This window comes from Gallus gallus, chromosome 14 (assembly GCF_016699485.2).
Source record: "Gallus gallus isolate bGalGal1 chromosome 14, bGalGal1.mat.broiler.GRCg7b, whole genome shotgun sequence".
NCBI lineage: Eukaryota > Metazoa > Chordata > Aves > Galliformes > Phasianidae > Gallus > Gallus gallus.
In genome coordinates, this window is record NC_052545.1 from 11,007,174 (window position 1) to 11,033,218 (window position 26,045).

General features: G+C 37.4%; 1 protein-coding gene across 50 annotated transcripts in view; it reads right to left on the reverse strand.

The window, feature by feature from the left end:
* RBFOX1 (RNA binding fox-1 homolog 1) overlaps positions 1-26,045 on the reverse strand; it is a 748,795-nt gene that overhangs the window by 137,987 nt on the left and 584,763 nt on the right. For 47 of the 50 annotated variants that reach the window (XM_015294588.4, XM_414942.8, XM_046900794.1 and 44 more), the window contains one exon: positions 338-580. In XM_015294588.4, the coding sequence (XP_015150074.1) occupies positions 338-580 (243 nt within the window). Of the gene's footprint in view, positions 1-337; positions 581-4,999; positions 5,114-26,045 lie in introns of those variants that run through there. The other 3 variants (XM_046900815.1, XM_004945337.5, XM_040647595.2) reach the window with 1 other exon arrangement.

Sequence of the window (26,045 nt, forward strand, 5' to 3'; positions counted from 1 at the left end):
CAAAATGAGTTACTATTTGTGTTTCATGCTTTTTTTTTTTTTTCTCTCCCAATCTTGGTTTTCCTAATCTATACAACTCATGGGCTTGCTGTTAACAAGTTTGTCTGTCTGATATTATAGAAAAGGGACTACAGATTCCAGAACGCTCCCACACATCATATGAGGCTTCAAAAGCAGAAAACTAATATTCTCTAATATCAACAAATTTTATAATTGCAAGCAATCCTAGTACAAGTGAAGTGTAAAATTATTAACTACAACATAAAAATTAATGTTATCAAAAAACACACGTCACTCAAAATACACAGCTTTGAAAATAGCCAAAACCTTGACTTACTGTGGCTGTGCCGGAGACAGTTTGTGCATTTGTGTCAGCTGCACTCTGTTCAGAGTGTGTCTGAGCAGGAGGGTACATGTTTAATGTGTGCTCTGGAACAGTGGTTTGGCCTGTGTAGTCTGGAGCTGGATGAGGATGTGGGGCTGTGTATTCCGCAGGGATACCGTTCTGAGGAGGAGCAAACTGGGCTGAGGCATAAGGCTGTGCCATTGTGTCAGGAGGTGCTGTAGCTTCCTGATTACCCTGTGAACACCAAAGGGGAAAAAAAAAAAGGAAGAAATGCGGGGTGAGATAAAATAGCTTAGTAAGCAATTTTATTATTTTGCTACGATTGCTGGCCTGAAGAGGGCACACCACTAGTTTCTTGACAGTATTTCTTATCTGAATTAAATCCACTTTCCTAACACAATTAAATCTTATTACAATTAAAATCTGCTGTTCCCTGGCTAACTATAGACTGTTGTTTAACTGCAAAATGCCAGTGAAATCTTACCTCAACTAAAGCCTCAATTCAGTCAGGACAGATGGACAACACTTAGTTTATTCCATATGTTTCTGAGTGCAACTGCCAAAACAGAGCTCTGGCAAACTTATTTCATAGCCTGGGATCCATTCTGACTTACCATCTACAGGACTCAATACATGCTCCCTGCACTCTGAGCAGAATTGAGGTGCATTTTGATAACACATCTGAAAATATTTAGATTAAGTAATGCCATACACAGTATTCAGAGGCACAATGTACTGAACAATTGCAAACCACAAATGCGAAAATGATCAGATTCAATCCCAATATTAAACATTTCAGTCTAAAAATCAAATCAACTTGAAATCACCATTTAACATGGATTTTTTTTTAACATTATAAGCTCTTAAAAGAAATAGACATAAGAACTTAAAAGGTTACATATATTTGAAGACCATAGTATTTCATCTCTGTATTACAATATGGCTGTACAAACAAAAATAAACGATCTCATCCCTACATATAGTTGGATCCATCCTTCTGTTTGATGGAGAAGTGAAAAGTCATGCATGCTAATTTGTCAGAGATTTAGAATCACAGTATAATTTATGCTTTAAAAGACCACAATAATCATCAAAATCCAACATTAACCTAGCACTGCCAAGTCTACCACTAAACAATGTTCCTAAACACCACATCTAAACATCTTTTAAATACCTCTAGGGATGGTCACTCAACTACTTCCCTGGGCAGCCTGTTATAGTGCTACACAACACTGTGAATTTTTCCTAATACCCAACCTAAACCTCTCCTGGCAAAAGGTATAAGGTATAAATTATGTCCAAGCAACGATGTTAAAGATGACATGGCACCGTAGGCAAATAATACAGGGACTATGGACTCTATAACTCATATAGGCTAACTGGTTTAAAATATTAAATTATATCACTCTAAATATGAGTAATTATAAAAATTAATATTTGATTAAACATTTAATTTGTTTTTAAAACATTTTTTTCCTTTTCCCACCAAAGTATGTAGAAATACCGTAATGATTCAGCTTACTTCTACTCATCTGTCCTTGATTTCCTAATTTCAGAAAAGGCTACATGAAAAAAAGTCATTCTTTTCACACCTAAGGACATTTCCAGCCAATTTCAGCTACCTCAGATATTGGTGACCTGACCTGGGCCTAACTCAAGAATTTTTAAAAACTTGCAAAATCACATTTCAGGAACAAGACTTGGTACGAGGTATGCTTGGAAGAGAAAATTACATTTTGCTTTGTAAAAGGCATTCACTGTGCCCTAGAAAATGAAGACTTTATATTAGCAATCAAAACCTCCTCCATTTTAATCTGATCCTTGGTACTGTTTTACTGCATGGCCCTGGGCAAGTAGTATACCTTGCTTCATTCACAGTCTTTAAAATGAAAACAGTTGTATTTACATACTTCACTTGGTTAAGTCAATAAGTTTTATTAGTATATATCTACAATGCTACCAAGGTTATTGTTACACTGCAGCTTGCCCTGTTAAAAATTTTAAGGGAAGGCCAAAACTTCCAAGTGTGTATTTATGTTCTCTTATGCTACAATGGAAAGATCCCTTTCTTATCTCCCTCTACTTCACCTAAAAATCCAGATAAAAAACAGCAATGAGTAGATTCCACCAGAGACATTTACTAAATGTTAAATAAATAGTTTTAAAACTTTAAGGAGGGCAGGGGAGCTTAGACTTTTTTTTTTCATCAACTGTTTTAGGGTTGATGTCAGCAAGTGGTAAGAAAACTTCTGCCTGTATAAGCATTTTTCACTACGTTGGCTTTGAAGCTCAGTAACTGGTACTGATAATCTTTAGGCTACTCGTTCATCTTAGACACTAACCATGGCACTAGAGTCAGCAGCTGTTAAAAAAAACAATAATAGTAACAAAGGGACCAAAGGATATGTCTAGGTGCATCTGATCTACAAGTTTTTGTACTGCTCTCTGAGTCCTAAACCAGATGTTGCGAGACCACCCACTGTTTCTCATTAACATTGACAACAGCTCTATGAGACTCTGATTAATATTCAAAGCATTCACACTTAGTGCTAATTACAGCTAATATTTAATTAAGAGGGTTGAGCTTTCATATGATTTCTCACCAGCAACTCCAAACCATTCACAATTTAGATTTACCATAGAATGGCAAACTGCACAGGAAATTCTGATACTCACACTGCGGAGGCTCCTCTGTCTCATTCATTGGACATGCTACACTGAAATCTGAATTGCTTATTAGTGTGGACTTGGTTACCAGAAAATAGGAATTGAAGGGTTAGGCATAGCTTGGTTGGTTCAGATTTTTTTGGTTGTTCGCTGTTTTCTGGGGGGGTTATAGATATATACGTATATATACATACATACACACACACATATATAAAAGCTATAGAATGTGTGTCCTATATACATATATATTGTATGTGTATATATATATATACACACACACATATATGACACGCACCTTCTATAGATTCAAGAATATACAGTTTTTCCATTAAAACAAAACGAAAATGCTTAGAGCAGAACACTGGCATGAAAAGTTATAATTCCAAAGTGTGTGTTCTTCAAATATATTTGGAGGAAACAAAATTAGAAGACCATGCTTATTCTCCATAAGTTTAAAAATTATGACAATAAATCTGAGTTGTTAATCTCTTAAAAGCTGCAGACTTCTGTAGCCTTCAAAATCAGTTAATTTTTGAATTATAATGAATTCTGTAGACAATATTACAAAGTAGTATAAAAGCAAACGAGTATAAACATATTCTTCACTGATTAAGTAGGTATCACACCAGTAGCTTGCTGTTTAGATTATGAATTTACATTAAGAACAATACAGCGCCAACTGACATTTGTGCAGACATATGGTTGACAGAAATTCCAGGTGACACAGAACTCTGCTACATTTGAATCAATCCTAAAGAATCAAAATTCTTTAAATAGTCACCTAAAATGGCACGTCACAGTGTCCTTTAAAATAAAGAGAACTAAAATGAATACAGGAAATAGTCGATCTAATTCATTAAACTGAGAATACGAATTGCCTTGAAAGCAACAGGAAATATTGATCCTAACTTAGCCTGTGAACTCAGGTATTAGGGCAGTCTCTAAACTGTGGATGACAGTACACAGATGTTGCCTAATACAACCTAGACATTAGAGGCTAAACAGAAGTTGCCATTTTGGACTCGATTCCAAGTACCCTTAAAGTTTAAATGACCCTTTAATGCTCGCTTTGCGCATGGTTTTTAATAAAGTAGTTGCTGGCAACAGAAAGAAGAACAAAGGATGGCAGACAGTCAGGCTCTGTTAAATGTTCTGGCCTGAGGTTTAATGAAAACCACATTTCAACTGAAAAATATGCTTTACGTGGCAGTGTATAAAACCGGCTTTATTGCTTTCTGGTTAAATGCTGAACGCTAAAGAACAAAACAAGAAAGCATTCCAATGATATAGGTAAGTGAAATCATTCCTATTGAATATATATATTATATATAATTCCACTTGAAGAAAAGCTTAGCATTTAAAATGTTCCTAGTACCTCAGATCTCAACATGTCTTTTCAGCATCTTCAGCTCTGAAAGGATTTCATAATTAAGAAACCCATGAAAAGTGTCAAAACATAATAAAGCAAGCTTGTTATGTTTGTATACAAAAGACAGAGTACAGAAAATATTACTTATGCAGCGTTCCTTTTTAAAAACACATTTGCAGCATAAACAAATGTATTTATTCAATGAAAGCCATTCTGCTTGCCTGCATTTTAAAGTCTAACTAACAGTTTATTGTTTGTTTTACTCTATTTTTCTGTTTGGTTCATCCTGTTTCTTTGGCAGGAGATATTTTACATTTAGAGGAAGCCTCTCATACTGTAGTTAAATGAGCCAAACTGCATCGTATCCTTAGGGCATGGAAACAAAGAAGAAAAATGCAACATCACTCCGTAAACCTGCTGCTTATAAGAACAGCTCCGTCAGATATATCAAGCACGGCAGAGACACATAATCACCACTGCAGCGTGCCTTCCTTCAGAGCGACTTCAGTGACAAAACATGTATTAGAAGCCTTACATGCAGTGGTGCGGCTGGTTAAAGGATATGCCTTGATTTGACTAGAATCAAGAGTTTCGAGTGAAAATAAAAGTGAAAATACCTGCTGTACCATCCCGCTCCCTTTATCCTCCATAAACTTAGCCAGCTGCTCTAGTCCCAGGCCATACAGCATCTGCCCAAAGCAAGCATCAATTATGGATGAGGGCGTGCGAGCAATGTAATGTGTGTAAGAGTGTGGATGATAGGGGTGTTCGAGGAGGGGGAGCTAATCCAGGGTTTACTGGCCTCCCTCTCAACATCTGACTGCTCCCAAAACCTAATCCAGATGGGGATCTTTCGGCTTGCTGCGCCTCGCCCCATCAATCACAGCAGGCCACTCCCCTGTCTCCTGCTACTAGTTATAGAGTGCACCACTGAGCAGATGATTACACACAGAAGAAGAAAAAACACAGCTTGACTACATTAATAGCTGCTTCAAAAACACCAGAAATGCTACTATGTCAGTTGCTGGAAACAGAACATTTTTGTTTTAAAATTAAGATGCTGTACTGAAAGTTACAAAAAAAAAAACCTTCCAGCGCTTCAGGTTTCTGATACTTAGAACATGCACATATTTCTGTGTGATTAGTTCTTCCTACATGGGGTAGAGTTAATACCAATAACATTTCTACTTCACATTTGCTGAACTCCATAAGTAAACCATCAAGACTGAAAGCAGCCTGTTTTAGATTAAAAGTACTTTATCCTCCCATACAAATGGAAAATTGTTTCCCTTTTTGTTTCATTTCACAGCACCAAAAATGCTTCCAAGGTTTGGTTCTGTGAGGCACTTTAAGCAAGTTAATACTTTGCTGTTGAAGGCATTTTCTTAGTTGCTCTAGAGTTGGTTTGAGAATGATTAAACTGCTAATTAAATCAAGTAGCAATACATTTATAGATGGGGAGATACAGAAAGGCCCCAAAGAACACATTTTTATTGCCACTCAATCCCAGACTGCCTACTGAAGAGAAACCGCAAGCAGGGCAGACACTTCACATGGAAATTATTCTTACAAATGTTAGAATTCACATTACTATTGTAGTATAAGTGTTAGAAGAGTACACAGGACAGCGGATAAACAGCTACCAGCTCATCCTTAAACTTATACTCCATCTGATACGTATTAGATTTCCTTAAAGCAGTGGTGCAACTCTTCCAGATTTGTTGCTGGCACTCTCCAATTAATGATAATAAGAGCAGCCACTTCAGATTTTTCAGAAGGAATCAGACATCCAACCACAGTGGACCAATAATCACAACTGACTGATTTTGCAAGCTTTCTCTGTTGTAGCTTAATTATCTGACCAGGACACTTGACTCAGATCATTTACTTCTGCAGTCATTCAAAATGAATTCTCCAGCTACCTCTTTTTGGAAGGTTCATCGCAGATACAAACTCAGATTTCATTTAAGAAACAGTATCGTTCCAAAAGAAGTCTATCCTCAAAAGAAAGAAAATGCAAAACATTTCCTTCAGAGAACATGGGGCAAAAAGGCAATAAGTAAGGAAGCAAAAAAGACTTTCCTCACTACCTGAAAAAAACAAGTTCTTTACTCTCCTTACTGTGAAGCACCTGCTTTTGGTTCTCTTCACATACAACACGCTGTACCCAAGTAAAAGTCTGTTGTCTTGTTACTTGCTAGGTATATATCTGAAAAGGAAAGGCTCACTTTGCGTTGATGCCTGAAGTACGGAACAAACTAATGAAACATCACAACACCCACAGTGTAGGAGGGTTAGATATTATTACCTACATTTCAAAGGTCAACAACCTACCAAAAACTAAGTCCTAGTCAGAACTCCTGCCTACAGTAAAGACCATGGAGTCCTATGTATCTACATGATACACATGAAGAAATCATTCCCAGCAGCACCATCATTCTTTCTAAAAGTCACTGCTCAAACTTCCAACTACCACTATAACACCATGATTTATTACACTACCTCTCCCTGTCCTCCAAGACAACTCTTTCTCTTGCTATTTTCAGTGGTCCAAATAGACACAATTCTGTTGCATTAATTTGTATGTACTTCTACATTATCATCAAAAGTTTTCTTATACTTTTTAAAACACATTTTCAAAACACAAGTCACCAGAACTGCCTGAAGAGCCACAGAGCAAGGGAATCTGAAGCATGTAGCAAGTATTATCCAAATTCATTTCCACAATGAGAGTTTTGTTTGCTATAAAGTTTCAAACTAAGTCATAAAAGAAGCTTTTCCCACAGGTCAAAATAAGAAAGTACTTCTAGGTTCCATATTGCATCTTTACTAGAGCATACCAAAGACAGACAATGCAGCATCCTTGTTCCCAAAAACAAACAAACATCAGAAGCACTGGATTGCCAACATACCAGGTGCTTAAAAAGCTACCCAAATGCTGGCCTTTAAAGGGAGAAGCAATGTTTAGAAGTCTAACTGGCAGCAAACTATGAATGCCATCCCTTCAGCACAGAGTCCAGTCCCATAACAGGATAACATCTTTACAGAAGACTGTATGAAGTATCAGAACATAAATTCAAATGCGACGGCCAGTGGATCTACCTGAGAGCAGTTCTGACATAAAGATCTTGACAAGTTAGAAGAGTAGGATGAGACGAACCTGACCTAGGGACAGAACAGCTCCTGCTCTGATCTACAGAAAAGGATCTGCTGGAGAACAGGTGGACATTAAATTAAGCATGGATCAGCATCAACACTTAAGGCAATAAAGGTTAACTGCATAGTGGGCAGCATTAACAAAAGGATAGTCACTGGACTGAGGAAAAAGATTATTCCTCCCTGCACAGCACTTCTGAAGCAGCATCTGGAACATCCTGACCGGTCTGGAGTCCCCCCAGGATGGGAGATTCATTTTGAAACTGGAGAGCACAGTGCTGGGCTGCAAAGACTGTTGGAGGACTGCAGCACATGAGAGGGGCTGGTCACGCTTAGCCTGGAAAAGAAAGGGCTGGCAGATCCTCAACTACATCTTCCCCAGTGCAACAAGAGTGTAACAGAGACAGAATCAGACTTTTCCTGGAAGTGCTGAGCAAAAGAACAAAAAGCAATGGCCAAAAGCTGCAGAAGCAGAAATACTGTTTGGCTATAAGGAATAAAAAGATAATAATGAGGAAAGTTAAGCCTGAACATGCTGTTCAGGGAGGTGGTGGAATCTTGGAGGCTTTCAAATTTAAACTGGACAAGTCCTTGAGCAACTTGATATAACGATGTCATTAGCCCCAGCTGAAAAAAGCAGCTGGGATTTTATAGCCTCTGAAGTTTGTTTTCAGCCCAAAGTATTCTGTGATTTCATGTGGCTTCAAGAGTACCTGAACATATTTTATGATTTTATACTTCTACCTTACTTGATGGCTTTCCTCACAAAGGATTTATTGACAAGGAAGAGCTAAGACAAAACCTCTAGTCTACTTTCTGTCCTCGAGGAGCTACATCTCAATTCCTTCAGATGGATTTTGAAAGCTCTCTCAGGAAAATATATTTACATTTGTTTAATACACAAGTAGAGCAGTATGGAAGTCGCAATCACTTATGGCACATGCTAGACAAGAACGGTCTCACAAAGAACTATGACATGTCTTAATTATTTGCCAAATATCACAATTTTCAATATATGTAGAAGAACATGACCTTTAGAATTGCATCTCCATAGAAAGTAGATTTTTTTTTTGCCTTCTGCTTCATTTCCCAAACAGTAACTTCCACTGGCATGCAAACTTTCTAATTTTATCTGCAGTTTTTATACTGAACTATTTTTTTTTTTAACATATTAAACATATTGAAATCTTTGCCACCTCCTAAATCAGAATATTAATAAAGCTACTGCACCCACTTTCTTTTTTTTCAGAGTCTAAAACAGTGGTTGCACAAACTTAGTCTTACTGTTAACTGAATACTAACTGAAGATATGAGATTTTCAAAGGGGCAGAAGTTCCTAAATCAGTTCATAAGCAGTTGTGACAAAGAGAAGTGAGAGGTTACTGCACTGAGGAAACAATCGATGGGAGGTGGAGAAAGAACAAAGCAGCAGAAATATATGGTGCTGTATTAGCATAAAATATTTTGTTCTGAGTAACTGTTTCTTAATAATCTCAAGCTCCAACTTGGTAAAGACTCAAGGCAACAAACACCAAGCAGCAAACTACAGGTCTTCACAGGAGAACTCAAGAACAACTATCTGTTCTTACGACCCACACAGCACACAACTCAGAGCTACCACAATGGAAGTTGTGAGTGGAAAGAAAGAAACGTGCTTCAAACGTCTTCAAAGCAATCCAAAACCAGGTACTGCTGGGCATTCTCCTGTAACTACAGCCAAAAATGCAATTCATAGCTTAAGCAGTGAAAGCAGCAGAGATGTGTTAGCATGACTGTTCACTAGGATGCACTGGCTCTTCTGAGAAGCCACAAATACTATCCCAGGTGCCATATCGTGCTTATGTAGCAAGACTCCTAATGGCTGGGACACAGTTCTGCATAATGATTTGTAAGCCTTTCTTCCAGGCTCCACTGAGACTATTCCTAGACTATAACTTACATAAAAGCATAAACATTTCCAGATTTGGAATAAAAATAATTCTCAAGTGTCGCCAGATTTGCCAAGGAATGAAGACTACAAAATACAAGAGTCAGAGTAGGCAAAACGAACAGCAATTAAATATCTTCGAAAGACATTTGTTGTAGACTGAACTGTATCACAGTTCCATATTGTAACGTGATAGAAAGTAGCGGCAATGACAGCTGAGTAGCAAGATCCTACACTGCAACAAGTGAGGACTTGCTCAAACGCAACAGTCACGGGCATAGAAACAAAGGAAAAAAGCTGCTTACCTTCAGAAGGCCTCAGGTACACAGGAATCTCCAGAGAGATACCCTCAAATCCACTGCCAACCCTTAAATGAGATCTGGGAAGGGGTGGATCCTGGCTCCAGCCCTTCTGGTCACTCAGTACATTGGTTGCACCTGAGCTGCTCTGGGTTGGCCCTGCCTTCCCACCAGGTGCTCAATCACTGTTTCAAGCTGTGACTTAGCATTTCCACCACATGTGTACCTAATAAGTTCTTTTTCACATAGAAATATATTATTTTAAATAAAAATAAAAAAATTAAAAAAAATAGTAGGCAGTGTAAGTGATGTGCTTCACAAGTGTTACACACAGCAAAGCAGAACTGCAGATAAACATGGTGGTTTCACCAGTCAGCCTAGCAGACCTTGTCTTCACAAAAGCACCACTGAAGTTACTACATCGGAATGCAACTTGCCCTCGGAACTGAAATGGAAAAACAAATCTATAGGGATCCTGTAATGCTAGACATGAAGGCTGAGTGGCAGCAGCAGTTACCTGAGTGCAAAGTGACATGCCATCTCTTTGAACTGAATACTCCAAATGACCTCTTTTAACCAGGGACACAATCTTTCACTGATGAGCTGTAATTTAGCCTCAGAAAAGTACAGACATTTTCTTTCAGCCCCTCATGCTGAATCATTTTCTAAGATACTACCACAGTAACCACACTTCATCCATTACAGGTGAAACAGGTCCAACTTTCAATATCACCAATGGCAGGATCATTACTTGACTCTACTGACAAGACAACGAGCTTAGTCAGTCACTATAGGAAATAAGAATGTAATGCCATAATAAATTGTCTTAAACAGGAGAATTGACTGAAGATGATCATACCTGCTAGGCATTCATTAGTAAATATCAAAGTATACAGGCTTGCCTGTCAGCCCGTCCACTTGAACTAGCCAGAGTAAGCAATAATCACTATGCCCCATCAAACTCGTGGGATCTGTTTTGTTTCAGTTTACCTTGTTCAACAAGATAAATTTAGGAATTTGATTTACTTTTCAAGCTCTGTAAAAACAATGACAAGATTGAGTTCAGGAATCCAGAGGAAGATAAACAGCAGAGCTATCGATGTGGGCTTCAGGAAAGCCGACTAATTTATCCACCCCAAATGTTTCTGGGAATTGCATATTTTCTGTAAAGTATCTGTAATTTTTGCTTTTATACATCTGAACTTAACGTTTCAAGGAGATTTGGCAGAATAGTTATGATTTCTATTTATCCACAAACCATACCTACCAGTTTTGAGAGAAAAAAATAATACGAGTTTGATTAAAATGAAGGATTTATTTCAGCAGAACCAGATATGGTTTTCTAGATAAGAAATTCACCATTCTGCAGTTTTTCCTTCGTTAAACTAAAAAAACAACAACCCAACACTGAAAATACAGAGAACATAGAAACTATGCTATCACTGCTAGCAGACAATGCTAATTTCCCATTTTTGTTTAATTATCGTTTTCATCTCTTTGGTATTGATGATGGAAAACAGAGCTGCAAGGACCAACTAACAGAGCAACGTTATCTTGTTTAGTACCAGTAAAGGCAGCATTTGTTTTCTGGCACTGAAATGAAATGACAGAACAACATCTGTACTGTTATTTACTTCTAAGATTAAAATGACTACCAAAATATCATTGGGCACAAGGAATAGAGATTGGCTTCCTCCCTCAGCTGCATTTTGCTACGTTTATCATAGATATCATTTGTGTTCTTCAGTTACAGCATTAACAACTGTTTACCTCAACAGCGTTTACTGCTAGCAAATTAAACCACAGTACGGAAAAAAAGGTAAAGTTCTTCTCAATGCTGAGATGGCAATGCCAACATCATTTGCCTACATATTTTATAAACGCTACTGAATACCACAATTGGCCAAAAATGAAGTCTGCCGTTAACAGAATTGTTTAACAGTACCTATTATGTTAGAAAGGATTCCCCTGAGTATAACAATTAATAAGTTTTCCTTAGTTAAATCTCTAAAAAGCTTCAGTCGGTGTGGAAGGAACAGCCATTTTGCCTGAAAATTTTAACTTCCCCATCCTTAGAATGAGGCCTAAAACCACCCACAAATCTGCAAAACTATACTGCTTCTCCCTGAACACCTTCTCTAGAGATATCATTTTTAGACTAGCTCCTCTTCATGAGGCTGAATATACACACATGATAGTAAATCTTGCTACAAAGCTGGCTTTTGCCATACTCCATGTGTTTAACTCTGATACGTTTAACTATTGCTTCAAATAATACTTAAAAATAATACAGATGGTGGGACTGGACTTTAATTATCCTTCTCAGTCTGAAGTTTGTTTCTGTGCATCTGTGTGTGAGAAAAGGATGGATGGGGCAGCAGAAGGAAAGATATCTCCAAAACTGAAACAGCACTGAGAATTGTGACATGTTTACCAAAAGCACACAGCTCATTTACAGCAACAGCATTCAAGAGCATTTGTGTGTTCATATGTAGGGCAGCAGCACGCTTAACAGCATTCAGACCCTAGAATCAGCAAAAATAAGCATTTGCATAGACTGTTTAGGGAGAGAGGAGTTACAACCTTAAATTGCTTTTAATTCACATGGGAAGAACTATCTTTTATACTACAAAGTGAGAATGCTAGACTAAATAAGATATCAAAAAAATATTGAAACAGTTCAGCATCTGCTGAGTGTGCAACTAGCAAGATGGAGAATACAGCAGTGTGTTAGCATTCGGGAGCTGCTAGCTGCAAAAGAAATTCAGATTAGATACTGCTACACAGAAATTGATAGCTAGTAGGTATTCAATCAGAAAAGTGCTTTTTCTTTTAAATATTACAATCACATGCTATAGTACATCACTTGTGTCAAGTTAAATTTAATCATATCAGCACACTTAAAGGAAAAAAACTGAATACCTACTCACACACTCGTGCCAAGAGGGATTATGAGGCTTTATGAATCCTTTTCCCTTTATTTAATATTCTGATATCTGTATAGAACAATTTTGATATGTATTATACCCTCAAACTAATCTATTCCATTGTCTTTCTAATGCACACCTAGTGTGCCTGAATTCATAGTTACAGTATAATGCGTATTATCAGTTACTTACGTTATTCTGAAGTCTGCCTATGTTAAAGAAAAGACATTTTCCTCGAAGCAGAAATAGGTATAATGAGAGTGATGCTAATTTTCGTGAGAGTAAAGCAACACCATCTGCTTCCTACTAGTTAAGAGCACATCTAGAAAGGAACAATAATTTATGAGCTCACTAATGCCTAATGATTTTTATCACAGTAGAATCAGGGCTCTGCTTCCTTTAAGACAAGGGTTTTGAGAAATGCAAACCATTTTGCAATTTTTGATAGGCTTTTACCTACTTTTTCTACATACATTTAATGGTTTATCTGAACAACAATGAAAAATGATCACTATTTAATCCAGCAGAAATAAACCAAACGTGTCACAGAGACAGCTAAAAACTGCTTACTGTTTCTGGAAAGGCAAAAGAGAGTTCTCTAAGATCCTCCAGACTATATACACTTTCTCGGCCCAATTTTAAAGAAAGAGAAGAATTACTGTCCTTATTGTTCCCCAGAAGGTGAAACACATCTAAGGAACTTCAAGTATTTTAAGATTTTGTCACTTTATCTATGGTAGTTATCCGCACCCACCTTACAGTAGTAGCAAATGCATTCAGTTTTTAAAAGGAAACCTTAAATCATACAACTAGCAATGCTTCCATCGCCTACTGCTTTCAAGAACAAAACTCAAGTCACAACAAAGCGGAGAGTTAATTTAAATGAACAAAAGGTGAAAAAGTAGGTTGAGATCCACCAAAAGAGATGTCTTCAGTGACTAATAGCATCAATTAAGAAAGGCAATGAGCACCAAATTCAATTTTTGGTGTCCCCAGTATGTATGTTTGTGGTATTCTGCTAAGAACAAAATTAAATTGGGAATTATCGAGCACGGCAATTTGACCTAAAATGTTGTTTGATTATATGAACCATAAAATGAGGTCTTCAAATTATTTTAAAGTCATTTTAGCAAGACAATTCGAATGCCAGTTAAATAACCTGAGCACAAGGCCTCTCATGCTCTTCAGAAGCAAATAAATCATGATACAAAATACTTCCAATTAAACAGAGAGTATGAGATTAATCCAAACAACATAAACATGACACATGGCAAAAATCTCTGTTGCTCCATGCACAAAAGTGAGAGTGAAAATATCCCAATTCTATACCCCAATTTCAGCAGCTCTTGGACTTGAACAATACATTTGGCTTCAACTTCTCATGTACTTCAAATAGAAATTAAAAAGCATTGTTTACTACAGGAATTTGTTAGTTAGTATCTTACATTGAATGAATGTCAAGTAGCAAAATCAGTGCATCAGTAAAATTAAAGCAATACCTCTAAAAGAAATTGCAAGCTACTACAAACCTTGTACAGACCCACACATAGTGCAGCTAAACTGTGGTTTACCAGAAGGTTTTTAAAATCACTACAACACAGCAAAAATGCAAGTTGGTTTTGATGCAAGTTTTTTTTTTTTGTTTTTTGTTTTTTTTAACTGATGTCCTTTTTTGCTTGTAGTTCATCTAGAGAAAACACTGACTTTTAAAATACAAAATACTTCACAATTTGAAAAGAGTAATTAACATGGTACTAACAAAAGCCTCTACAATTGCATTTTCCAGTACGTACTGCTAAGTAGTCCACAGTATATTAATCACATATTGTTTTGTCAGAGATCATGGAAGCAAAATAGGAATGGAAGATATTTTGAAGAAATTCGATGGATAAGTACAGACACCTGGAACTTGACATCTAGCACGGAAGTCCTTTCCCTGCACAACAGTTCATAGGGCTAGAAGTTCAGAGGAATCCAAACTTTTTATATTCAAATACAATCCAAACTTGTATGTTGGTCTACCTGCCCAAGTATTCAGAATATCTGGAAGTAATAGGAAAATTTGTTCAGAATCTTTGCACAAGGCTGCATTTCATTCTTAAGCAATAACCACATTCCATAAAGATGCTACACTGAATTTATTTTTTTTGTTTCACGTATCAGTGCTTTCGCTTTACAGAAATTGTTGCAGCTTTGTAACTCTAAGAAACCAAATTAACAAAGGACAGTGAAGTAGAAGCACAGTTACAGTGCACCAAGTTTGACCTCGCTACTGAGATACATACTCTGTTGGATTAAAGGTTGGGAAGTATACTGTTTCACATGAATATACTGCAGCTTGTGGTCAGATAGTCAGCACAGAAATGACAATGCCCAACTGCAAGCTCTGGGGAAATGTGCAATCTCCTCATACACATCTCCACTATGAACCAGTTTTGCTTTCCAGAAGATCAAAGATGGCTTAATAAAAACAATCCAGTTCTCCACTGAATCAGGTGAAGCCTGGGCACGCAATTTATTTTGCTGACTCATCAGGAGGACTCCTCCTAGAGAGCTTCTCAAAGAAGCACGGTCATTTCTGTAATGCCTGGCAGCTCCTTCCATTTAATTGCATTCTTCTGGAAAGAATCAGCAAGGCGAGGAGCCGAGATTCAGAAACATCCCTCCATCAGTAATCAGAAAAATATGCAAGAACCATTCATTTTGCCAACTCATTTTCAAATGTGAGCTGAGAGAACAGAACCAGGAAAAAGTCTGCACTTGCGATCTCAGAAAAACTCTAGCTTAAAAGCACACATTCACATGTGAACAACTGCAAAAGAATAAATTCTTGACTAGAAAGATTAGCAGTGACTAGAAAATGGAAATCTGCCTAGAAATGCAACCCTGTAGGTTATACAAGTGCACACATAAGCCTGCTTCTTCCCACTTAAAGCTATATTATACACCTTTAAAATACTTCTGCTCTTCTGCTTAGGTTAAACAATACTTTGATCTAAAAAAAACCAAAACAAAACAAAACACCAACAATGAGGTTGCCAGAGCTTTCTATTCACTAAAGAGACACGAGAAAAACATTTAGTAGGAAGTGGCAACTAGAGCAATTCTCTCCCTTAAGAGATAGAAAGGCAATAGGTATGACACCTTGGAGCCTGCAGTGATTTACATGACTGCACAACAGTGGATTATCCAATCTAAATGGTAAGGAATAAATTTGAAATTGTTTTAGATAGAGTGTATCAACTGCAATAAAAGTTGAGCATCAACTGTGCTCTTCATGCAAGGTAGGTCTTAGAGACAGAATTAAGCTTCCTTTATAAGACTATGATGTTCTTCTGTATCTGAAGCGCTTTCCAGGACAGCTATCCTAACCCAGCTAGTGTCCCTTGATTTAAACAGACCCTCCCGGTGCAAGGAAATCTTCCTTTGCTTCAGAAAACAAAATGAACGATCACATTTTTTAATCTCTGCTGCTATCATGAAAATAAGACTAACAAAAAATGATTGGCCTGGTATTATTAGTAGGTGTGATCAACCATCAAGACTCCGAAGGTTCTGAAAAGAACAAAAAATAGCAGAAGGTGGTAATGATGCTACTATTTCTGGTGGAAATTATGTAGGCACAGAATCAGAAAATTCAGGCTAGAAGGGACCTTCGAAGGTTGATAACCTGATATCCTGTTGGCCTGAGATCAGACCAATGGGCTCTGATTTAGATCCAGACTTTTTTTTTCCTGAATGATACAGTGATTTTTAGAAAACCACAAAAAATGAAGGCTGTGCAGCCACTCCAGGAGTCAGCCCATCCCCCAGTCCTGAACAGTTCTCATGGGGCAGTTTTTCCTCATGTTCACCTCTGTCTCTCTTGTTCTGATCTGTGCGTGTTGCCTATTATCCTCCCATGATGAATATCTGGGTACAGACTGGCTTCAACTTCTTGATAACCTCTCTGTTGGTGCTGAAAGGCTGCCATGAGGACACACTGGAGACTCTTCCTCCCCAGGCCGCACAATACAGCTCCCTCATCCACCTCACACAGCCTGCACCCTATCTGGCACATGGATCTCTTGGGGCTTTCTGCCGAACCCACTTCCCAGCATTGACCAACATCAGTCTGCAATTGGATGGCCCCAGAATACAGCACATATCTTAGACATGATTTAACAAGGGGCTAAGTAAAAGGAGATAATCACTTCCCTCCTGTTTATACAGCCCAGGATACTGTCAGCCTCCTCTGTTGCCAGAGCAAATATACTATGCTAACACAACTACGCTAATTCAATAGAAATTCACTACAGGAAATGTTCAGATTACACACTGAAATTGAGATCTAATCAAGTGTGAGCAGGTTAGAAATGCTTATAGTAAAGACAGTCCTAAGGAGCAAAGTGGTAATGACTACATCCACCCATCCATACACAGTGGTAGCATAAGAACCTCGCACAGTCTCATCAAGATGCTGAAGGGATTGGAGCACCTCTCCTGTGAGGAGAGACTGAGAGAACTGGGGCCGTTCAGCTGGAGGAAGTTCAGGAGGACCTCATCAGTGTCCATCAATACCTGAAGGGAGGATGCAAAGAGCCAGGCTCTTTTCAGCAGCTCCACTGGCCCCGGCACTGGGCACAACCCAGAGCACAGCAGTTCCCTCTGCCCATCAGGCAGCACTGCTGTGCTTTGCAGTGCTGGAGCCCTGGCACAGGCTGCCCAGAGGCTGTGTGGTCTCCTCCTTGGAGCTCTCACAAAGCCGCCTGCCCATGGGGCTGGGCCCTGATCTGTGTGGCTCTGCTGGGGCAGTACTGGGGCAGGGGGACCCAGAGGACCCTGCCACAGTCATTTTGTGGTGATCATTCTCACACTGTAAGTGGGATACAAATAGATGTGGGAAAGAGCTGGACAGTGAGTGGAAGACATAAGTGTTTTCAAGGTAAAATAGACAAAGATATTATAAACACCAGCACTTACACCGATAATCACATTAACAAATGTAAACCACTTATTTTGTAAGTTAGGAGCTAAGACAACTCTTCACACTACCCTCTACCCTTTTTTCCACATTTCTTTGTACTAATGGGTCTGAAAATACACAGCACTTCTGCCTGTGGCTATTACCACATGATACAAATGAAGTTGTAAAGAGACATCAACTCATCAATCACAATCACAAGGGAACACTGAGGAATGCAAAAAAGGATTAACACCTCAGCCCCAGCTCAGGTCTTTCCTATCACCACCCTAATTAAATACCACCTTAAGTGCTTTATTACAATTAGAATTCTCAGTGTTGAAGGCTAGAACTCTGGAAGCTAGGTTTGAGGCTAATTGGAAATGAAAAAAAAAAAGAATGTTCATTAAAATTTTTGGGATTCCCATACTAAAAATTATCTATACCTTGGGAATAAAGATTTGCTTTTCTGTAGATTTAGAAGAACATACTAAATAGCTTTCATTAAGCTGAAACCCTTTTACTTTGAACCATATTCCTGCCACTGTCTTTCTTAAGTAAAGCTAGATTTAGCTGTACCTACCAAACCACTGACAGAATTTAAAAGATTCTAGGCTTTCGGTTAGCTGCTAAGAGCCTTAATTCCTCTTCTAAAATTTTATACACTAATTTAAATTTCTTTCAGACTCGGCACATCCAGGGGCTTTTTGCCTTACTTACCTGGATATACATAAGCTAGTCATTACTATTTATGAAGATGATGAAAAAAAAACATTAAACAGTCAAAGAAACATAAATTTTAGGTTCCAACCCAGAGTGCAACAACAGAATTGAAAACAAAACCTAGCCCCTAAAGCAAATACAAAGATATTTGCAATTTAAAGCAATTCAGTATAGCTTTAAAAGCAGTTTTCTCCTCCACTTGACTGCCAAGTGACCTGACTCAGGATTTTGTGGCTTTCCCAGGAACAATCTGATGATACTGATATCAGTAACATCAACACTTTCAAAGAGAAATTGCACTGTCATGAGAAGGGAGGAGTGGATGGAACCTTTGATTCAAGTGATAACATCACTATCTTTCTAATCTTTAAAATGGAAATATACATTTCTTTTTTTATCCAATGACCTGAGGAGGGCCTATACACTGCTGGAATCCCATTCCAATAATTAAGGTCAGGTCTTTGTGTCAGTTTTGTCTATGAAATATTTAACATCTGAGATAGGTGATTTACCAATGCAAGCAATAACTCTAATGTAAAGAGGAGCTCAAATAAAGAAGAGCTATCCTCTCTGAAATACAAAATATATCATTATCAAATAGTGTAAAAACGTGCTGCTACTTCATTTATTTTTAAGTATCAGTGAAATACTTAACACTACTGGAAATATTATTACTTTTAATTCCAAAGGAAACAGATGGCTTTAAATAGTTACTTATTTCAACATACGGAACCTGATCACTGAACTATGAAGAATCAAACTGCAAGCTGTCCCAGTCATTTTTATTCATTTTTACTAGTAAGAATAAAAGAGCATCTAAATAAAATAATTCAATTTCTAATATAATTTCTTGTGTTTAAATTGTAAAGGAACAAGGTAGGTTTAAAAATATACGACCTAGATTTTGTTCACAACACTGATTTAGTTTCTAAATGTACATCTTTTTAATGGAAAGTAACAATTCACGATGCACAGACATTTTTTACCTTTATCTACCACTTCAAGCACCCAAAGATGATCAACTCCCTTACAAACAGTTCTCTCATTGTGAACATGCATGCAGGAGCTCCCATAGCTTTCCTTGAAATAAAGCTCCTTGAACTAAGAAAGAAATTCAAAAGCACATAGCATCAATTGAGAAGAGTTTTTGTCAGAAGACAGCAACAGGATACACTATGCAGGTAATAACGAAGGTGTGAAATAGCTACACTGCTCATTTCTGGGGCTAGCCAACATATCAGTGCTCACTTTTCTAATCCAGCAAAGCAAATTAAATCTGCCTATTAAACTGCAAATTAAAGTGCTGTCAACACTCCAGTTTTTCTGCAACTGTGGAAAGAGCATCACCTCCAACAACAAAACTGCAGTTTTAGAGAAGCATTAAGAGCAAATTATCCTTATTCTGGTCTTACTACTGCTTTCTTCATTCCAGGGAACAGAGGGCTGCTCAGTATGGTCGTGTCAGTTTGTTATTGACATTAATAGAATCAGTAGCTTAAGTGAATTAAACAATTTCATTTTCCACCTCAGCTCTCTATAGGTGAATTTTTCAAGCTGCTTGCAACTTTCTAAAGCTTCAGCAAAGTTTGCCATTTTTTCTTCACTCCTTGCTCTGAGCTTATATAATAACATACTCAAAGGTGTCCCTGCATTATCCACAGTTGGTGGGCAGAATTGTACTTGCTTCAGAATAATTTTTAGTGCTCCATTTGTTGAAGGGAAAAAAAGGCTGCTTAGGCGTTTCTGTGCAGAACATTCAATACGTAGGAGTGCCTTATCTGCATAGTAGCATGTGGGTAGGATTTGGACAAGTGCATTGAAGGATATGACAATCAAAACCAGATACGTGGGAAATCTCTTTGAAATCTAAGACCGCCTCACCCAGGTTTCACTGACTTCAAGTAAACATTTCTAAGGGAGAAATTAGCGCATGAGCTACTCATGAGGTAACATCTGTCTTTTAGCACTGCAGTTTCTGTTGAGTACCAGACTACCCTCAAGAATAATTCCTTATCCTGTCTAGCACAGAAAAAAAAAAAATCAATGAGAAATAAAATTTTGATCAACGTTAAGAATTTGCATGTGATTGTTCCTGCTAATGACATGCAGAACAAGTTATAACTGATTTCTGCCGTTGACATTCTGTCAATTTAATAATAGATCCTTCTCTTGATGTAACTTGACTGCCATTAGCATTCCAAATATAGTGAACTGTTTTGTTAATATCTCTACAGAAGTCAAAATGTAAAACAGAAGAGTATCTGGGCCAGTTTCTTCTGCACAGCACTTGTCTTTAAGTCAGTGATCATTAGAAATGTGTAAATCCAGTTCCTTACTAGACTGAGATAGAGTAAATTCCTGGTTTGAACATGATATGAGAAGAATAAAACAAAAACAAACAATCAAAAAAAAAAAAACAAACCAACCCAAAACCAAAACAAAACACTTTGTATCACTTTACATGAAATCTTGATTTTTTTTGAGCAACAGACGTTCTGCAGCTCTCTGTGGAACTGCCCTCTTCCTTTAAGACTGAGCTTACTCATGCCACTGGGCAGAAAATTAGACATCACTACCAGATTGAAAAAATGGTCAAGAAGACTACCGAGCACAATGCAATCATCCACCGACTTCACCAACTCTAAGGAGACATTCTCAGTTTTTTAAAGTGTAGTCTTATCTATAAGTATATAACTATAAATATATTACTATATCTATAACTATATCTTTGTGCATTGTATGAGGAATGGCTTTCTTCTGCAATTCCTAAGACTCTATAATACAGGAATCTCAAGTTATGTTAACAGCAAGCTCATTAAGCAATTTCTGCTGTACCTATGAGCATAATAGTACCCAGCAAAGTGATGATATATAGCTTTCACTTTTGCTGCACCTCATATCTACATATTCTATTAGATGCTAGTAGAGTGGGCACAGAAAACTTAGGCTTAAACTTCCTTAGGAAACAAATGTTCTTAAGTCCCCATGGTCAGCACCCTTAGATCTTAAATTCAGCAACACATATCAGGCAATCTAGAAAAACTACTACTATTTACTCCCAATGGTGCTCTTTTTCCTCAGTAAAAACAGAGGTTGGGTATTCCTGTATTCCCTTTCTGTCAGAGTAACTTGGACAATATAGACTTGCAACTCCTGAAGTTCTTAAAGCTCAGCAGATTATGAATGAAGAGATTTATTTCTCACTTTCATTTTATGTATAAAACAAAGAAATGGATTTCCCTGGAAAAGGATTGATTCCTGTGCAATTAGTATATTGACCACTCCTAGGAGACAGTTCAACCAGACTACAGTCCTTCAAAGACTCCAGCAGATGGCTGTTTAAAAGAAGCACTGCATAAGTATAACAAAAAGATTCTCACCTTGTATATGAGATGCTGCACAGTGATGATACCCAATGTGGGAAGGAACACACACTAAGCAATCCCCCTCACTCAACGTGCTCTTATTTTGGAGTAAACACTGATAATAAATAGCTCAGAAAAGAAATAATTATCATCATTATAACAGTTCACTTAAATCAGTAGAACCTCAAGGTAATTCATTCAGCTCCCTTCCTGTGAATGTGAACCCCAGCTTCTGATCTAGTTTCTATTAAATAACTGTAAAATATTTTTCACACCATTTAGTCAAAGTCTGTATTTTACACACAGATCTAAGCCCTCCTACCATCCTGAAATACAAGAACGTTTCCTTCTCCTAAATATTACATGCCAAAGTAACAGTTACAGGTAACTGCATTCACAAAAAATGATAAATAATAAATAATAACCTAAATCAATGCATAGTGCGTAGCCAAACAACTCCTTACATTCTAATTGTTTTTTGTATGCATTTAATAAATCATTATCACATGAAAGATGCATATTTTCTATTTCATCTTAAATCAATGGGCATAAATTCATGATTACTTAAATGTTAACGTTCTAAAAATAACACATGATGGAAAAAAAATAAAAGGAAATAAGACAGGAGATTTTGTATGAGATACAAAAAGATATTTGTACAAGACCACACAAATCACTGCAATAAAAAAGTGGTCATCTCAATTATACGTGTTGGACTTCAGTTATTCTTCATCCTGCTATAACACTGAGAAGATCAGTGCTGAAACCAGAAGAATAAAATGTCCAAGTGTCCAAGAAGTGACCAACATATTCCATTTCTTATTGCTACCAGCTCATAAAAAAGTGCCAGTCAGATTTTAAAAAGACGGAAAAGGGTAAAATGAAAAAAAAACAAACCACACAACTTCTTGAAGGCATGGTCAGATTCCCAATGAGATATTTTTTTCCTCTCAGCTATATTACACTAACAGTGGTTGATGACTGCTATAACTATGCCATCCTTTTAAGTACCTGAACACTCATAAACTTCTTTGCAAAAGAGTGCAAGATTACATCAAACTTTACTATCAACAATTTAAACTAGGACTTTGTCTTGAAACAGATGAAGAACACTCACATCTTTCCTTCTGTCAGCTGTGCTGCAAATATAGACCAACCACTGCACATCAACCGTCCTAGATATTCTGAAGCGAGCTTGAGCTGCCAGTCCTGATCATTTCGTTTTATTTCAGTTTATTTAATTCCATGATGATTATCATTCAGATTTAGCAGATAACACATTTAATTGTGCAGACAAGCAGTGGATTTCACTTTATTGCTGCCAGTGGCATTGATAGCTCTTGAAATTCTACTGCCTAGTATCTACAACAGAAAATCAATAATAAAGAGATGCATACTTTCTAAACACAAGTGATAAATGAAGTACAATGATACAATGTTATAGAAAAAAACAACAAAAAGTAAAAGGGATCTTTATGGTTTTTAATTCTAAGACAAATTTAGGTCAAATTATACATTGCCTGTTACAGATTCATGTATTTAAATCTATAATCGTTCTAAAGGGCAGCTGTCTGTGAATTTCATAACAGGTTTAACAACATGACTGCAGCGTATCCATTAAAAATCAAACCTAGCTGATTTTCCATGCAAATGCAACATTAAAAGATCCTTCCTCAAAGTTACGCCTTACACACTAATAAACCCTATGGTCAGTGCATCAACTACTCTGTAATACTTCCTCCATATACTACACACAGCAGGAAAATAGGACATCATGAAAGAAACAATTGCACATTTTGGGGGCAGGACTTCAGCCTCTTTCTATTCAAAAGCTTGAACCTTTGTCTTTAAAACATTTTCTGTAAGAGCACTTGCCATAACGATGACTCAGTTGGCATTTCTTACACGTGCTCACAAGACACGTATGTGCATCGGGTAACATGCAGTAATGCCAAGTCCTGTTGCTCCCAGCTTAATTGCTATTGGGACTACTGGCAGTCTTTGGTGCTGCTCTGCACTATGTAACACAGAAAATCACAGAGAGTTTTCATCAGAAAGCAAACACATGCATTAGTTAATTTCACAAACCCATCTACAGGTAAATGCAAATTCACTGAAGATATTAAACCTTACAAGTGACATTCAAGAAGACAGAAATGGTCCTTAAGAACTTAACATGTAACACAGCTGAGGGAACATCCCAGTTTTCACTTTGAACTCATGCAACTTCAGTTAAAATAGAAAATGTGAAGATATTGAATGGGAGATCCTCCAGAGCTTCTACTTCCAGAAAAGACTGCGGCAACAACTACACACTCCCAACAACAGATGATCCTTACTCCATGCTACGAAAAGGACACAAGAGGAATAACTACAGATAGCAAGAGCTAAGAAGAAATTCCTGTTGCCTCATTCAGTGCAACTCAACTCCCAAACTTAAAGCTCTAACTAGTGGGAAAAATATAATTACCACTATTTCTAAAAACAGGACAAAAATCAATAGAGACAGATTATGACATCTGGTTGATCATCTTATTGACAATGCAGTGAATATTCTCAAATACATATACATGTATATGTACGATTTCAATTAAAGCTGATCAAGATGACAAATACTAACACATCTTATTTTACACAGTGCTAGTGTTTCCAGCAGTACTTCTTTCACTAATTTTCAGTCACTTCGTAAGAGTGGACTGTCATACTTCTTGTGACTGACCTTGACTATCTGCCACATGCAGCACAGATTTACACTTGCAAGGAAAGATCCTCAGCTGGTCTGCATTCTCACAAATGCATCTTGAAATTCAGTTTGGAAAGCTCAAAAGTCAAATGTTGCTAGACAAAACGTTTATCTATATTTTCTAATATATAAAAATACTTCTAATTTGTTAAGAGCTAAATAAACAACAGCACTCCATTGGTATACAAAGGCAGAAGTAAAGAAAGATGAGACAACAAATACATTTACTCTTTTCTTTCCTTCAGAATTCTCTATTGATGTGATTCATTTAAGATCTGCTAAGCCTAAAAAATTGTCATCTACAGTTGAAGTATAGATTCATTTTTAATTCTGATCTCTTGGCGTAAGTATTACTTGGAGAAGAAAAGTTGTCTTTCCAGTCCTGCCCTAACTCACATATACAAAAAATGGTAAGGATTGGTCTCAAGCAAAGGCCAAAAGAATTAAAACAAGCCCCTGTGAACTTGGCTTGCATGTAACTGCTGCCATCTTAATAAGGTGAGAGCAGCTTTTAAATCCCAGGCAGATTCAGAAGCTGCAGCCCAGTCCCTGCCATATGGAGACAGCCTGGAATCTGTCAAGTTCACTTAGTGAATTTTATCTTTGGGGAGTCAGTCAGGCAAGCTAGATCAGAATAAACAGGATGCTGTTGAGATCTGGAGGCTAATGCTAGTACAGGCTGGACTACTGAACCAAAAAAATCAGTTTTAAATAAACATGTGCTTGACAAGAAAAATTAACAATAATTAAATCTGCATAGGTAAAAAACAAAATGCAACTTATGTGATTTGAAAAATGCTGTTCTCTCTCTGATGTCAGGAACTGGCCAGATTTTCCCTTTCTTTCCACTATTTCTGTGATAACAACAACATATTAATGCTTTATTATCTATATAAGACTTAATTATTGAACATTTTCAATGCCCTTGTTAAGTGATGTGCATAACCATACAACCTTCCTCATTTTTCAGTAAGAGCAAGGAGCATCACATTCATACTATCTACATGCAAGTCCAGGTTTCTTCTTCATGCTTCAACAGAATTCTGGGGTCTCCAAACCTATCAAATTCTGTGTTGATGGATGGGGATAAGATAGACTGTTGTGCTCTGGGTAAAAGCCAGAATCTTAACTGTAATCTTCTGCACATGCTTTTACTGATATTCAGCATAAAAATAAGCCTTATCCATTTTTATTAGTTGGCCTGAGCCAGAACCAATTCTTTTGATGTCACCTAGCTTATAAAATGCAGCACAATAAGCAAGGGAGGTTTTAAAATGCTTCATAGACTTTACCCACTATATTAATGGGTTTCAAATTGCAATCTGTGGAGCACTTTCCGGTGCTGATCCACAAGCAGCTGGCCAGTCACCTGGAGCTGGCTCCTCTCCTTGGTTCCCTCTGCTTATTCACTATAAAAAGCAGAACTGAAAGCAGGCTAAAAAAAACCCCAACAAAGCAGAATGCCATTTTTGATGCCATCTTTTTTCTAGATAAACAGTTACAGTGTTCACCACGTGACCATTCTGAGATGAAAGGACAAGTCAATTTTGAAATGCAACACTACTAGCTGGTTGAATAGGC